Source organism: Phaseolus vulgaris, chromosome 2, assembly GCF_000499845.2.
Source record: "Phaseolus vulgaris cultivar G19833 chromosome 2, P. vulgaris v2.0, whole genome shotgun sequence".
NCBI lineage: Eukaryota > Viridiplantae > Streptophyta > Magnoliopsida > Fabales > Fabaceae > Phaseolus > Phaseolus vulgaris.
Genome location: NC_023758.2, coordinates 23,896,601 through 23,912,792, shown reverse-complemented (window position 1 = coordinate 23,912,792; position 16,192 = coordinate 23,896,601). Strand labels below are relative to the sequence as shown.

The window sequence follows — 16,192 nt, the reverse complement described above, 5'->3', positions numbered from 1 at the left end:
ATTGATAAAATATTAAAAAATATAATAAAACTTAAATTTTATTTAATTATTTTTTTATTGAGTTTATAGTTTTAAATAAATTTTAACTATTATAACTTTATCAAATATTTACCCATAATATTAAAAAATTATAAAAAAAATATGAAACTCAAATTCTATTAAATTATTTGTTCTCTTGAGTTTTAAATAAATTTAAACTATTAAAACAAATGTCTTTAGAAAATTGTTATCGTAATTTTTAAAACTTCATTCTTATTTAAAATTCAATCACAGTGATTTTATTATAAGTAACAAACATAAAAAAAAAATTGTAAGTTTGTCTACTAGTAAGAAATTTGTTAGAAGTTTCTTCTTACTACATGATTTTGAGAATAACTAATGGAATAAACAAAACTTTTGAAAAAAAATTAATTATGGTTGTTACTATATGGATGTACAATGGGGTTTAAAGAGGAAAGAAAAATTTTTAAATAAAATAGTGTATATTTATTGTTACAATTTCACTAGTTAACAAGTAGTCTTTTAGTTTAAAAATTTATTTTATTTATTGTCATTTAATGATTAATAAGTGTGGACCATGTTATTCGGAAAGAGTGGAGAGATTAGTACTTATTTTAGACTAATTATTCTCAATTGTTATTATATCGTCATGAATTTCCTAATTTATTCTATTAATTTCAACTGTTAACAAAGTGATTTTTTTTAGTTTTTAAAATTTATTTACTATCTGCTAGATGTAGATCACTTTATTTAGAGAGAGTGGATAAATTGGTATGTTGCTCTTTTAGACTATTTTTTTCAATTGCTATAAAGTTCTGAAATTATGAAATTTGTGATTGTTGACCATTTTTAATCGGATTGATTATGCCATAATGCTTCTTCTTATATTACTTTTTTAATTTCAAATTGATTCAAATTAATCATGAAACAGATTGATTTTGATTTTTGGTCAGTTTGTTTTGAAAACTACTTTTCTATTTTAAACTTATTTTCTTCTCTATTTTTAAAATTAAATATATTTGTAAATTGATCATATATAATTGATACGTTGGGTATGTTTTCTCCACAATATATCGATAAGTACACTCAGATAATTTATATATCTTCTCATGTAAATATACTATAATATATTATATTAGTATTATTTATTCAAATTTTAATATTAAACATAAATATATATAAATGATAACAATAAAAAATTGGATACACATACGTAAAAGCGTATGCGTTCCTGCTAATTAAGAATAAAGAGAATAAATATAGTGTAAAATAAATAAATAGAAATAATAATAAAATAATATAAATTAAGAACTAAATCCGTTATAAAACTGATTTTTTTATTAATTTTTAATAAAAGTACAGGATTGCGAACAATTTGATATTTAAAAATAATGTTTTACATTTTAGAAATGATTCTTGTATATGTTATTATTGATAACCACTTGTAATATTTCCTAAGAAATGAAACATCAATCTTCAATTAGACCTAAATTTGAATATAACGGAAATTTATGGTTTAAATTTGTAAAAGAAATTGTAAGTTAAGAGAGGTTGAGATGTCAAGAATTTCTAGAAGTGTTGGTTTGAAGAAGAATAGATGAGAATGAGAAGTGAATAAAAATTAGTAAGTGTTAAGGTACTAAAAGTACTGAAGAATTTGACTCAAACACGTTGAAAATTACACGTCGTTGACAGTTATCAATACAAATGAAAAACATAATTCTTATATAGTAAATCCTAAACAAGGATTATAAAAACTCTGGAATATACCTTGTTACGTTTACCTAGCCAATTGTGACAACAACTGATTCTATAAGTAATTATTTTTCATTCTTGCTATTTCTGATTATTCTTTACTTTTATTTTATTTGTTTTACAAGTCTTAACATTCATTTGCATTTTTCTTCTTCTACTCTTTCTTGTTTCCATTTTTCAATTTATTTACTTTCAGTAGTTAGCACTCATTTTTCATTTAATTTCCATGCATTTTAGTTGCTTTTATCTTTAAAGGATGTGCTTGACAATCTTTAAATGTTACTTTTGACAATTTAAAAAATATATATTACTTTGACAAGTGTACAACCAAAAAAATATCAATTTACAATAGAAAATATTACTCTTCACGGTCCACATTTCAATAAAAAAAAAATTTAATTATAAGAATTTTGCATAACGCAAATTTTGATCACAGTTGAGACTTTAACTTAAATAATACCACCAAGTTGAAAAGCTGTAGTGCTAGTTTAAGAAAAACAACTAATTGATTCTAAGTCCCACAAATTAAATATATTTGTTGATTAGATTCGATGTAAAAAGTCATCATTTTACTAAGGAAAGCAACAAATTACCAGCGCAGGTATACTGTGAGTGTCATTTTGTTTTCTTATCAGAAGACAAAAAATAGCAATATTGCAGTTATGATGATGGTGCATTCTGGATATTGTGTTTTGCTATGTAAATTTACACTTCTTTTCAGATAACTAACAATATTTTTTCTTCCTCGGACAATGGTTTCTGATCTAAAAGATTCAAACTTTACCATAATAAGAGCAATGATAAACGTGCAGTCCAAAATGGGGTGGATTGGGGTTAAAAAAGGGGAATGGAAAGAAAAAGAAAGGTAAAAAAGATAAAGCAACCTTTTTTTATCAGCAAAATGCAACATATATGTCATATAATGTGATAGAAAAAGAAGTGAGATGGAAGAAAATTTAGTGTGTGTAGTATTTTCCTTCCCATAACAGTGGTTTGAATTTTGAGAAAGTTGGGAGAATCCAGATCGTTTGGCTGCAAATAGGAAGTTTTTCCAAACAATATAAAGTAATAAAATGATAAAGTGAAACCCTTAAAAAACAAAAAAAATCCCTGGAATTGGCTACTTTTGAAGTAACAAAAAGGAAGAAGAGGTGGATGGGTTTCCTCTGAGCTCAGCATGCAGAAGCTGTATATGGTAAAGGGATAAAAGTAAATACATATTGATAGCAATTTACGAAATGGGTTGGTGCAGTTAAAAGAGAACTCAGCCGTCATCATTGCTTCCCTTGCTTCCTCTGCTCCATGGCAATTCCCAATGCAAACTACACCAACAATCACAACATATTATTTAAAACCGAATAATTTTAGACTGCACTAAATTGTTTTAAACTTACCTTAAACTATTATTCCCAGTTACCAAAAACTCACGGATTATAACAAATTATTTATATACCATATCACGGATTAAACAATATCTTTTAACACGGGAATTTCACAAAGCTATTTAAGTTCAAGCAAATCTTATCACACATATAAAAACACCATATGATGCACAAAAATTCCTGCAGCAGCACAAGGCAAATCCACCTCCTCCAATTACAGGGATCCGGGCACCCGAAATTGGAGCCAAAACACCAACTCCTGCATCAATTGCTGGAAAAACTACCACCACTCGACACAACATTAAATCCCTGAAATTTTGTAATCAATTTGAAATTGTACAATTCAAAACACGGTTACAAAACTATAATAATACCTCCAGTAGTAGTAGTCATCAAGGTTCACTCACCCAATAATACTTTACTTCCATTTATAACCCACTTATTTTCTTTTATCTGAGATCCTCCTCGATTTGAATTCCAACTGTGTTAATGGCCTCCTGCAGAGTGAACATTCATTCGTAACTTGAAAATGTGAATCCAAAAGATGTAGGATGCTTAATAAATGAAAATGTAAAACTAGGATTATAATTTGTGTGCATACAGGACCTTAACATGTAATCCAGAAATCAAGGTAAATTTATAGGCAACATTAACCAAAACGAAGATAACTTCTCAGCATGTTAATGTATTATAAACAGTAAAACCTTGTATCTCATTATCACCTCAAATTTGTGACAGGTTGCTGCTCAGTCACAATAAATTTCCAATTCAAGTATTCATTTTAGAAACCATTTTAGAACCAGGTGGCCAGCAAGCATAGATCCACACGTTAAAGCATCATAGCCCTTTATCCTCCGAGTATATTTTTGGTTTTGTTGTTCACATGTTACAGTTAAAACTGATAGACAAGCATAGTGAAGTTCATAGAAAACTATCATTTTCCTCAGATAGCCGAACATTACCTCTTCAATTGGCCCCTCTTCTACAAAGAACTTACCTTTCAAAATTTGGTGGAACATCATCAGTTGAGAGTTTTTCGCGTCATCTGTATTTCTTAAACATCTCATAGATTTTAACGATTTTCTTTCCAGGCTAGTAGTGCCGCATCAACAGCTTCGGACAAAGCAAGTTCTTGATCATATATTTGAGAATATTCTTATAGTAATTGCAAGAACTGTGACATTCACATATATTGTCCTTAAAAGATATGATGGTGAAAAGCATATCATAAAAAAAAGAAAGATGTCAAGCACAAAAGTATTAAAAAGAAAGATATTAAGCACAAAAGTATGAAAAAAAAGTAGTTGGTAATATAAAACCGTAATTTAGACACAGCACTGAATTCAACGAGGCAATTACTAGAAATGGGAGGGCAGGGGAGGGGGCAGAAAACAGGAAAGCCAGAAACAGCAGCAGTAAACCATGTCAGGCCATATATGCGGATCAGTCTGCTTTCCTTTTTGGTTTTGCTATTTTCTAATGCCATAGTCTCACCTGCTTGCCGCTGAGGCTAAATTGGCAAGCAATTACATTCAGAATTGAGTGTGTTAGTGCCATTAAGATTTGACAATTCAAACACGTTAATAAAAATTGAGAGCTCATTCAAGAATATACTCGTAATAATTCGGTATGAAATCTAACTCTATCTCTCTCTACACACGAGAATGGAAGTTACTTTAGATTACAAGAAAATGAAAGAGATGAGAAATAAAAGTTACTCTTTCTCTGTGTGTGTATATATAAAGGAAGAAACAGAATGAACAAGAAAAAACACAAGCATACAAACTTGTAATTAGCAATCACAAAAAACAGAGATAGATCAAGCAAGAGTAGTTCCATATAAAAAAATTATGCCACTTGACTAATACTGTCGGGTTAAATTACAATAATTGGAATGAGCCAACTTCAGATATGTTAAGGATTACAAAAAACAAGTGTCACCAGTGCTAATGGAATCTAAAATCATGGGTGCCAGTAATCACAGGATGCTCCCTTCTTACAGTACCCACTTTCATAAAATTTACAAACTCGCTGCCCTTTGGGCACAGGCCTATATGAGCCTCCATTCCCAACACCATACGAGGGTTGCCTGTTAAATGCAATTCTGCTTCTACCAAAACCGGATTCCCTAGCATGACCTTGAGAACCCCGATCTCTGGGCACAGAAAAACGATCACTGCCATATCTTGTTTGGCTATCCCCAAAACCTGGAGTTACCACAGAAGTGTAAGAATTTGAGCTCCTTGTTTCCTGCACTGCTGTTTGTCCTACCCCCCAACCCACATTTGCATTTGCTTGATCTATTCCACTCCATCCCAAGGGTGTACTCTCTAGCCCAAGTCTCCAAGTCGTGTCTACAGCCAGGCCCAAGGTTGCTGGAGATGGAACAACAGTTGAATTTTCTGAGCCTGAATCCCATTGATTACCTGAAGTACTTGTGTTCTTTGTACCCACCTCAACTTTAGAACTTCTTGAAGAAAGCTCTGCGGAAATTCTTTGATGATGGTGATGTACATCTGCTTGCCGTAATGGTTCTTCTGCAACTGTCGGTTGAGATGGTAAGTTTAAATCTCCAGTGGAGCTCAGTGCATCACCTTTACCTGCATCAAGCATTGGGCCAAGGTCTGCAACAAAGCTGAGACAATCATTTTTAGAACCTTCAGTCAGATCATCACCACATTTCATGATTGAAGTGGGAGATTCCAAGCCACCAAAAGACTCCATTGCTTCCACTTCTGCCAACAGATCTGAAACTGATTCGTCGAAATCATTGGGCTCACCAATGATTGCCTGCCATGTAGATGTATTACATGTTGGAGGGGAAGGAGGATTATGCAAATCAAATCCCAGCTTCTGCGGTGATGTTTTTGTACCGGAAACATGAGTTGATGGGGTAACTAAACAATTGGAAGAACTATTTATATCAAGGTGTCTCCAGGTCTGTCCAGAAGATGTATTACAAGCCGGAGGGGAAGGAGGATTATGCAAATCAAAGCCCAGCTTATGTGGTGATGTTTTCGTACCAGAAACATGAGCTGGTGTGTTAACCAAGCAATCGGAAGAACTATTTATATTAGGGTGACTCCAGGTCTGTCCAGATGATGTATTACATGCTGGAGGGGAAGGAGGATTATGCAAATCAAATCCCAGCTTATGTGGTGATGTCTTTGTACCAGAAACATGAGCTGACGTGGTAACCAAGCAATTAGAAGAGCTATTAACATTAGGGTGTCTCCAGGTCGGTCCAGATGATGTATTACATGCTGGAGGGGAAGGAGGATTATGCAAATCAAATCCCAGCTTATGTGGTGATGTTTTTGTACCAGAAACATGAACTGACGTGGTAACCAAACAATCGGAAGAACTATTAACATTAGGGTGCCTCCAGGTCTGTCCAGAAGATTGCCCTGAATTCTCTTCACTATCTGATGGCTTCTGATAACTTTGTCCACTATTACTCTGCCCATCCAATGTCCTGTTTGAGCCATTATTTCCATTATCTTGGGAGTTTCGCACAATCCCATGACCTTTCCTTAATTTATCAGAAGCATTCTCATTCAATTTCTCAGGAATGGTAGTTGGCAATGGTGAAGGGTATAAATGCAGCGGCTCAAGCCATCCATTGCTCCTAACAGGCTCATCTTTACCATCAGACTGGGTAGAGGTATTATCCACTTTTTGTTCCTTGCTCTGTTCAATAATTTGCCCATCTGCAGAAATTACATTCTTCACTATATTCTTCCCAGCATCCTGACTATTATCTTTCTTATCTGATGTAACACTGACCCCTAGAGAGAGCAACTGGTTGTTGAATGGCAATGACACATTTTTGGAACACTTCCCACTAAGTGCATCGGTTAACAGTATAGAGTTATCCTGTTTCTCACCTATCCTCCATATTTTGAGATCTGGAGGGAAACCACCACTAACATTCCACTTGTAAAGTTGCAACATAGAAAAGGGCCCTTGAATCTTCCCTGTTGGATCTTGATAATTCCATGATCTATCATTCAAAAAATCATTAAGTGGCTGCTGCATCTCCGCAGGGATAAGTGATGATGAAATGTCCAGTGCAACACTAGAAACTTCTGATTTCACAACTGTATTAGTGCTATCCTCAATAGCTGTATCATCACAGTTCTTCACTGTGCATATATTCCCAACATGTTCTCGGGTAACAGGCAAGTCTTGTGTTTTGCCTCCCTCATCATTGAAGACACCATTCGAAATTCTTGGAAAAAAAGAGCCCCTCTCTCTTCTATCAAACACAATATATTTTGGAAATATATTGTTATCTGCATATACATAATTACTGTTACCATGAGACAAACATTGTTTGGACAACTTCCAAAAGAAACATGAAAACAATGTTTGTGGAGCAAATGCTACCTTGCTTCCTCTCATCTGACTCTCCATCATCTTCATCAGACTCAAACATTGAATCCAAATTGGGGTCTGAGTGTACATCTGGAATTTCATGCAGCCTGCGTTGATGCTCCTCGGGAGAGTTCAGTAGATGCAACTTCTCCACATATTCTTTAAGCGTGCAGTTTGGTCAAGGAACCTTGATTATGCCTTTGGCACATGAGCATGCAAACGTGAACACACACATGCAGAGAAGCCAATCGCAACTTATGAGAACCTACCCACTCATTGCTTAACCCATCTTTGTTAAAATTTCAATCTAGTTTACAAATATTTTTTGTATGTCCAATTTTTGGTTAAAAGCAAAATAGTGCAGCATGTCCCATGACTGCATTTATAAAATAAGCACACATAAATTTGACGACACAGTAATATAAAATAAAAATGCAATTCCAGCAATAATATATAGATGCACAAGACAAAAAAACATTAAATTAACAAATAAAACGACTTCGTAACATGTATGCCTCCATAGAATTCCCAAGATTTTAGCATCTATTCAGCTAAGCACCCGTAATGGCTTAGTGCATAAACTACTGTGTATTCATAAGCATATACCAATGCATAATGAATAGTTGCAGAATCATACTATCTATCATTCAGCACCCACAGTAGTGTATTGGGAGGAATGAACACCAAAGAGTAAAGTAGTAAATCATAAAGGATATTCTTTTCTATGCCCCTTTTCACTTGCTCTATCACGAAGATGACTAAGCCGCAATATCTCAGCTTCCAGCAACTATATCAATAAGAGAGCATAATGTTTAAAATCGCCAACAACAATATGGCTGGTCATATTTTAAAGGTAAGATATTAAAGAATGACAATTATCATGCTTGAATATATGTGTGTGTGTGTATACATACATACATACATACATATATATATATATATATATATATATATATATTACTCTGACAATAAAAGAGGGGGGAAATTTTATGCCTCTAAAAAGATAAAACATTTCTATTTCAACCCAAACATTTCACTATCCAAATATTGAGTCCACCAGGAAATTGTTAATGGCACATAATAATCATTCCATTCAAAATTATTTAGATTAGTAGACGTACGTAAGTGACATAAAATTTGTATGCTTTTTTTTATGTTTTGAATTTTTATTACAATAAAAATGAACGTTAATCATAGATCATATTTTCATTTTGAAAGGATGCAGGAAAAAAAAAAGGAAAGGAACTTACATCATTAACTCTAATTGCTTGAAGTGTTAATGCCTTGTTTAGAATCTCACCCTACAGCCAAAAAAGAGTCATCTTAAACACACAAAATACAACATACTTTATTAAATTGAAATAATATGCACACTAACCACAGTCAATCTATTTGAGAGCCCATATTTTATACTCTGACGCAACCGCTTGCATTCATCCTGAATGTAAAATAAATATATTAACCATCAGCAAACTTACATAGAAGAAACTTAACTCTCCTATACGTTGTAGAGATTTTGCTGAAGGTAGTAGTATGATTAAAATAATATTTATTTTCACCTCGGAGAACTCCTGATTAGAAATTTCCGCAATGGATATGACCTCCTTCCTGTTTAAGTTTAAAATTTCAAGCTTAATATTAGTTGTTCTTGTCCCAATTTTATATGGTTCAGCAACCTTGCTTGTACCTGCACAAATAGTTACCAAAAACCAATCATGTGCAATTTACAAAAGAGTGATTTACTGGGAATTGGAAGCTATAAAAAATCATTTACCTACAACTTGGACAAGTCTATACATATCTTGTTTTTGATCACTGCAAGAGATTCTTATCCGCACAAATGAACCAACAACCTTGTCATGAATCTTTTCAATATCTTCAGTTAGATTCTCCATCAGACATCGCCGCAAGTAGATCAAGTTAAGATTGTGAACATCTATTGCAGCATATGCATCTGGATTATTTAGCGGAACTAGAACATCAGCCTTATTATGTGTTTTACATCTCTTGTCATTAACTAACATCAACTGTTTATTGTAATTGTCAATGGCCTCCCCTTCACTAGCAACAGTATTAATAATTCCTGCTCCAAAAGTATTTTCTGCAGGTCCGTTGTCTTTTAAAAGAAAATGGGATTCAAGGAGCTTTAGCATTTCAATTTGGCCAACTCGAGCTTTTCCCAACAAATTTAGTAGTCTAGAATCACAAACAATTTCGGACATTTGTTGAGGATCACGAAGATTATTTTTTGTTACATACTCCAGCAAGAGATTCTGGACATCAAATTGAGACAGGAGAGATGTATCACCATTTTTCATATGTGAAACAAACTCTAGTAGCTCCTTCGATGCCCACTTTGTGCACTCAGGCAAAGACATATCTCTGTCGCCCCCTGAACCTATCCTGTCCAGGAAATCACCCTTGCCAAGAAGCTTTGGCTGTCTCTTGGGCTTCTTGTTCTTCAAATTATTTGATTCTATGTCTATACAAGAGTTCTCGGAACCAGAACCTTTGTCATCTCTAAGATGATAAAGTTCATGGGGACTTTGAACCTTATAACTCATAGGAGCAACACCTTTCCAAGGGTTTTTAGCTCGTAGGAGCTCATCAAATGTTAAAGATAGCTTCCCTTTCAAATACATCCAATAAACCTTGAAAAGATACTCCCAGCTGCCTTTGTCATCGAAATCCACTTCACACTGTAATGGTAGTACAATGAAAAGAAAGATAAAAAAAAATTAGACCATCGAGCAATCATACAACATTAACTCAACACAAGTAATCCGACATGGATAAAATTACTAGTGCACCAGCCATCCAGCATAGATAAGAAAGTTTAACATACCATTTCCTTGTTTCCTTGGACACTTCTCTCAATCAGCATTATAGTCCTCATGCATATTCCGCACAAACCTTTATTCTCTCTTACACAAACAAAGTCAGCATCTTTTGTGCATCCCTTGCACAAAGAGTACGTGCAAGTATAGCACATATAATGCGACGCCTTTTGACAGGCGCTACATATGTGCCAACCTGAATAGCACAAAAAACAAATGGTTAATAGCGGAAAACAGTCCAGTTTTAATGCAAACTGAGATATTAAAATCCAAAACATATAGAGACAATAGTCTTCTAAAAGACAGAGTATGTAAGTGTGCCTCAATTGTCAAATGCTATAAATACGACACTCAGTTTAAGGTGATAATAGATGAATGGCCTTGGTTAATCTCTTTGATAATTTGATTCTGAGTAATCTCTTTGATAATTTGGTTCTGGGTAATCTACAACAGCAGTGCAACTCCAAATCTTTCTAGCAAATCCAGATAATAAATTACGCGTATAGGAAATCAAACCAAATAACACACTCGGTGAGTAATCCAACTGCAGAAAATTAATAAACGAAACAACATACCGCAATTCCACCTGGCCTTCGATCGAAAAAACGCTTCGTCTCGTTTAATACACGTAGGATGATACGCTTTAGGACAACCCCTAAAAAGGGAAAAAGAAAAGATAGACAAATTAATAATAAATACATACTGAAACTGACACAAGTGATTACAATTGAAAATCATAACGCATATAAGCTATCTTAATTGCAGACTAAAAAGAGAAGTGGATAAAGAATCTATCGCACAAGCTAAATCAAAGGCAATCATTACTCACCTCCGATCACAGAGAACGAGGCTCCCACCGTCGAAGCAAATGAAGCAAACATCTTCCTCGTCCTTCTTTTGTCTGACCAGAGGCGCCACTTTCGGAGCTCCCTTGGCCGGACGACCACGCTTCCGTTTCAAAACGGCGCCTTCGACGACCGCAACCTCCAAATTCGGCACGCTACTATTAACATCTTTTTGGGCCACATCAGCGTAGCCAGCGGGCGCGAGAGGGGGTCCCACCAGTCGGGAGTCCTCGAAACCCCGAGCGGTGTTGGGTGCAGGCTCCGGCAGTGGGTGAAGCGGGTGGTCCATGTCAAGCAGAAATCGAATCGAATCTAATCGAAGGAAGAAAATCAATAATTCCGGAACATGAGGAGCGAAACGTGGGAGAAAGAAAACCCTAACATGGAGAGGGAAGTGAAGTGCAGACGCAGATGTAACAAGGCAGTGTTTGTTTTGTTGGTAAATTGGTGTCAAAAAGTGGAGAGATCCCGATTGCAAGAGAGAGAGTATGTGGAAGTCTGACCTCTCAGTGAGAAGAATGCAGATGACATGCTCGCTGCGGATTGGTTCAATGTGGAACCTCCTCTTACTCCTCCTACTTTCTCTCTCTTTGCTTTTTCCTTTTCTACATGTTTTCAATTTTTCATCTACTCACAATTCAAAGTTGTAAAAATCGTCAAACGCGACTCCTCCTTTTCGAGTACGCGATTCTGTGTTTCTCGACCACCACGTGGTTAGTGGGCTGCCACTTGCTTATTTTCTTCAACGCTCTAAACACGCCTAAAATCATTTTCCTTTATTAATTATTAATAAATAAATAAATAAAATTAGAATTTTGATTGATGATTAACTTTGTTTTAAGAAAATAAATAAGTTGGGTGCAAAAGAAGGCAAGCTTACTTGTTCCGCTTTGCCACTGTTGTTGTCTTGAAATGGGCAATAACCCAAAACATAATATTATGATGAAAGTAAGTGATTTGTGAGGTTAGGGGTTTGGGTGAATAACGTCACTGTTTTGATACCTGTCATTAGTCAAGAAGTTGCGGCATTATTTATGTGAACATGCTAACCTAATAAATGCTTTGTTCGGTCTGTGGATGGGCCGTGTTACTGCAAATCGCAGGCACCGTCATTCAATTTCTTTGAAATTAAAACCCCCTATATCTCTACATTACCTTCATTTCACTACAAACAAAACACATTTTACATCTCTAAATTAAGGGAATCAAAATAACTCTTCATTTTCCAACCCTCTCTAGTTATATTATTTTATATTTATCCATCATCTTATCAACTCATTTTATCCATTTTTAAAATCACTTTCATGCTTTTCTAAAACACACTCTCGGAATACCAATATTCTTTAGTTCATTAATAACAAAAATAGTTCAATCTTAAGAGTTATTGACAATTTCTCACACTGTCGACAAAATAATATACTTATAATTTTTTTAACTGACAATTTAAAAATAAGGATAAATGAATACTTAATATTTTATCTTAAACAAAAAAATACTTTAATAAATTTTATATTTTCCATTTTCATTTTAGCATATCTACCCTCTTTCTAATTTTTCTACTTATTTTTTCTATTAAACAAATTTTTCATCAATTTTGAATTTAGTTAATGTGAAGGAACATTTTTCAATAATTAAAAAATAATAAATTGATTTTGAACTTATTTTTCTTTTTAACAGGCTGTAACTTGAATAAATTCTCAGAAAACAATAATATTTGATAATTCTAGTTGCATACATGTTTTTTAAGTATTATTTTAGTTACAATTTGATTAAATTAAAAACTATTTTATAAACTAAAAAAATTATTGACATCTAAAATAGTTTTTATTATTAAAAATATTTTTAAATTGGTATCTAATTATTAGTACCAAAATTTAGTTACTTACTTCTTTATATTTTAAATTAGTCTATATTAGTCTTCTAGAGATAAATTTAAAATCTAAAATATTAGTCACTAAAATTTCGATAACTAATTTAGATACAAATTAAAAAATTATTTTATAAATTTTATTAATAATATAAATCTCTTTAAATATGAATAAATATTTAAAAATTTAAACCACATTTTATCTCTAAATTTTATCTACTATTTAATTATATTTTTAATAATATAATAAAAAAACATATTTAAACAAATATATTAATATTTTATTTCCTAGTTATATAAAATAAAAATTATTTTATATCACAAACAAAAATATTTACTTAACTCAACAAAGGAGTTGAGGAACATTTAATGTTTCAAACTACAACTTAAATATAAAAACTATACATAAATTAAAAAAAAAAGATCTATAATCTCTTTTATGTTACTCTTCTACATATACTTGTACTTATTTGTTCATGCAGGTAATATATATTACCACACAACACATAAATATTGAAATAACTTTTCAAATATGGATAAAATGTATTAAAAATAAAATATTTTGATTATCACTAAAAAATAATTCAATTCCATATACATATAAAATAAATATATATCACTCATAAATTTATATATTAAAGGATATTCAATAAATAAAATATAAATTGATTTTTTTTAAGAATACATTAAAGACTAACCTAACCTTTGATCGTTTAAACAATAATTATCTTCTTTCACATCAAACTCAAACTAATATATGAAAAAAAAACTATAAAAAACTAATTTTACCTATCTAAACCATATTATAAACTTATTTTAATAAAATTTATACTTTAACATACATAATCTAGTTAATATGTCAACATCTCAACATGAGTATTTCAAAATATTTTAAACAATCCATTATCATAAAAAATAATTCAAATAACATTCTCATTTTAAATAAAACATAATTCATGCATAAAAATTGAAATATTGTGACAAAATCATATTCACATCCAAATCATCCATCATAATACTTTATTAGTAACATAGATAATATTTCATTGATTTAAAGTAACTCCTAATTCAATTAAAAAAACTACTTAAACTTCAAAGAATCAAAACTCTCCAAACATAATAAATTTTCAGCATAAGCTTATCCAAATAAAAAAAATCTCAACTAGTCTCGTCAAATTGATAAAAATCTAAAAGAAAAAAAATATTCAGAACAATAAAAAAATTATTAGGATTAAAAAACTAACCGATTGAAAATTATAATTTTCCATACGAAAGGTGTGAAGAATAAGTAGAGAGAAGTTAGGAGGGAAGAATTATTATTATTTTTTTTAAAGAGAATAGCAAAAGCAGGTTGTATAATTTCCTGGAAAATGTTTTAATAAAAAAATATTTTAAAATAATATATCTTATATTAACGTGTGTTTTCGAAATGCATAATATACTGTTTTTTATAAATGAGAATTAGAATTCACCTGTTACTCATTTTATATTATTTTTTTTATGAGTTTTTCGTTCCTAAATTTTATTTTAAAAATGGAAAAAATTTATCGGATCATGTTAGTATTCACAGATCATAAAAATAAAAAATTTTAATTTTAATTTTTTTATTTAGTATGAATTAATCTAAAAACATACAAAAACTAATTAGTGGAAAAAAAATTCCTGTAATAATAAAAAAAATTCAATATTTAAAAGACGTGATATTTGTGATTGTATGTTGACTAAACTTTTTATTCCATTAAAATAAAATTTACATATATATATAATAAAAAGTATATTATAATAAAAATACAATATGAATTTAATTATATAGTATACTTGCAAGTTGAAGAGAAGCTAAGCGTCTATAATGCTAGAATTGCATGTAGTCCTTTTTTATTTTTCAACAAAATAAATTCATGCATACTTATTTGATGAATTAGTTTCCTTGCATGAATGTATGACGTACATGTATGTTCATTTCACAATTGATGAAAAATATTTTACACGTGATGGTTGTCTTTTCCTTAAAAAGCCTATTCTGTTGATGATAAATATCCATTTTTACTCATATTTTTACTTTACTTCCAATATATATATATAACAAATATGATAATTAATATCTATATTTACATATTGAGAAAAAAAATGGTATTTATTTTCTTATTTTATTTTTATATTAATATTTTATTATTTTCTAAATATATAATAAGAGATTTTTTTTTATTTTTGTTGTTATTTTTTAATATTCTTGTCATCTATTTTTTTTATATTCTTTTATAATTATATCTCTAAAAATGAATAAGTATTTTCTTTAATAACTTTTCACTTTTCTCCCAATTTCCTCTCTATCAACAACTTCACACTTTCCTCTTTATCAATAACTTTTCACTTTCCTCATTATAAAAAACTTCTCATTTCTTTCTCTCTTAATTATCTTCCTTAAATTTATCAATTGTATGTGAAGTTCTACTCCCTTCTCTCACATCCTTCCATTCTCACTTTTTCTTTTCTTTTTTCTTATCATAATTTTTTCCTATTTTTTCATAAGACACTGTAGATATACAAATAAAAAAAATGCCCATATACTAGTATAAAAAATGTATTTGTTTCAGCTAGTTAAAATAATAATATTTTTTGTGCAAATAATAATAACAATAAAATACCTAAAAATTGTGGTTTAATAAAAATAATCTATAATATTTATGATGAAAATTCTTCTTATGTGTATGTTTCATATTTTTATCTTATTCTTAATTATTTTAAAAAGAAGGTAAATTAATTATCAAAATATTAAAAAATACTAAAAGTAACTACACATTCAATAACACAACACATTACAACTAATCAACATCTTTTAACACATAATACACTACTACTCGCTTCTTTCTTTGTAACTACTATTATTAATTTTATTCTTTGTCTCTGTATTTTAAGAAAATAAAATTAATAATAATAGTTAAGAAAGTAATATATTATCATGTTAAAAAAATGCTGATGAATGGTAATGTATTATATTGTTAAATGTGTATAAATGATAGGGAGATAGCATAATAATAATTAGAATTATTCATGGTATAAATCATAAATAGTAATTATATATTAAAACTATTCTTCTAGTTTTGTAAAAAACAAATTAGTCACAAAGCA

General features: G+C 31.0%; 1 protein-coding gene across 1 annotated transcript; it reads right to left on the bottom strand.

Moving 5' to 3' along the window:
* Window positions 1-4,952: 4,952 nt before the first annotated feature.
* On the bottom strand, window positions 4,953-11,931 carry LOC137810994 (zinc finger CCCH domain-containing protein 44). Its single transcript, XM_068612527.1, has 10 exons — window positions 11,181-11,931; window positions 10,927-11,006; window positions 10,360-10,547; window positions 9,289-10,213; window positions 9,074-9,201; window positions 8,893-8,952; window positions 8,765-8,815; window positions 8,231-8,301; window positions 7,527-7,681; window positions 4,953-7,432 (listed from the first exon to the last, which is right to left on the bottom strand). The coding sequence occupies exons 1-10, from the start codon at window positions 11,483-11,485 to the stop codon at window positions 5,100-5,102; spliced, it is 4,296 nt and encodes a 1,431-aa protein (XP_068468628.1). The 5' UTR covers window positions 11,486-11,931; the 3' UTR covers window positions 4,953-5,099.
* Between the last annotated feature and the right edge of the window lie 4,261 nt (window positions 11,932-16,192).

Coding starts and splice junctions, on each gene's coding strand:
- LOC137810994 (XM_068612527.1), bottom strand. CDS start 11,485: ATGGACCACCCGCTTCACCCACTGCCGGAGCCTGCACCCAACACCGCT. Junction 8,302..8,764: donor AAGCAATTAGAGTTAATGAT/GTAAGTTCCTTT, acceptor TTATTGATATAG/TTGCTGGAAGCTGAGATATT. Junction 7,682..8,230: donor GAAAAGGGGCATAGAAAAGA/ATATCCTTTATG, acceptor ACCAAACTGCAC/GCTTAAAGAATATGTGGAGA.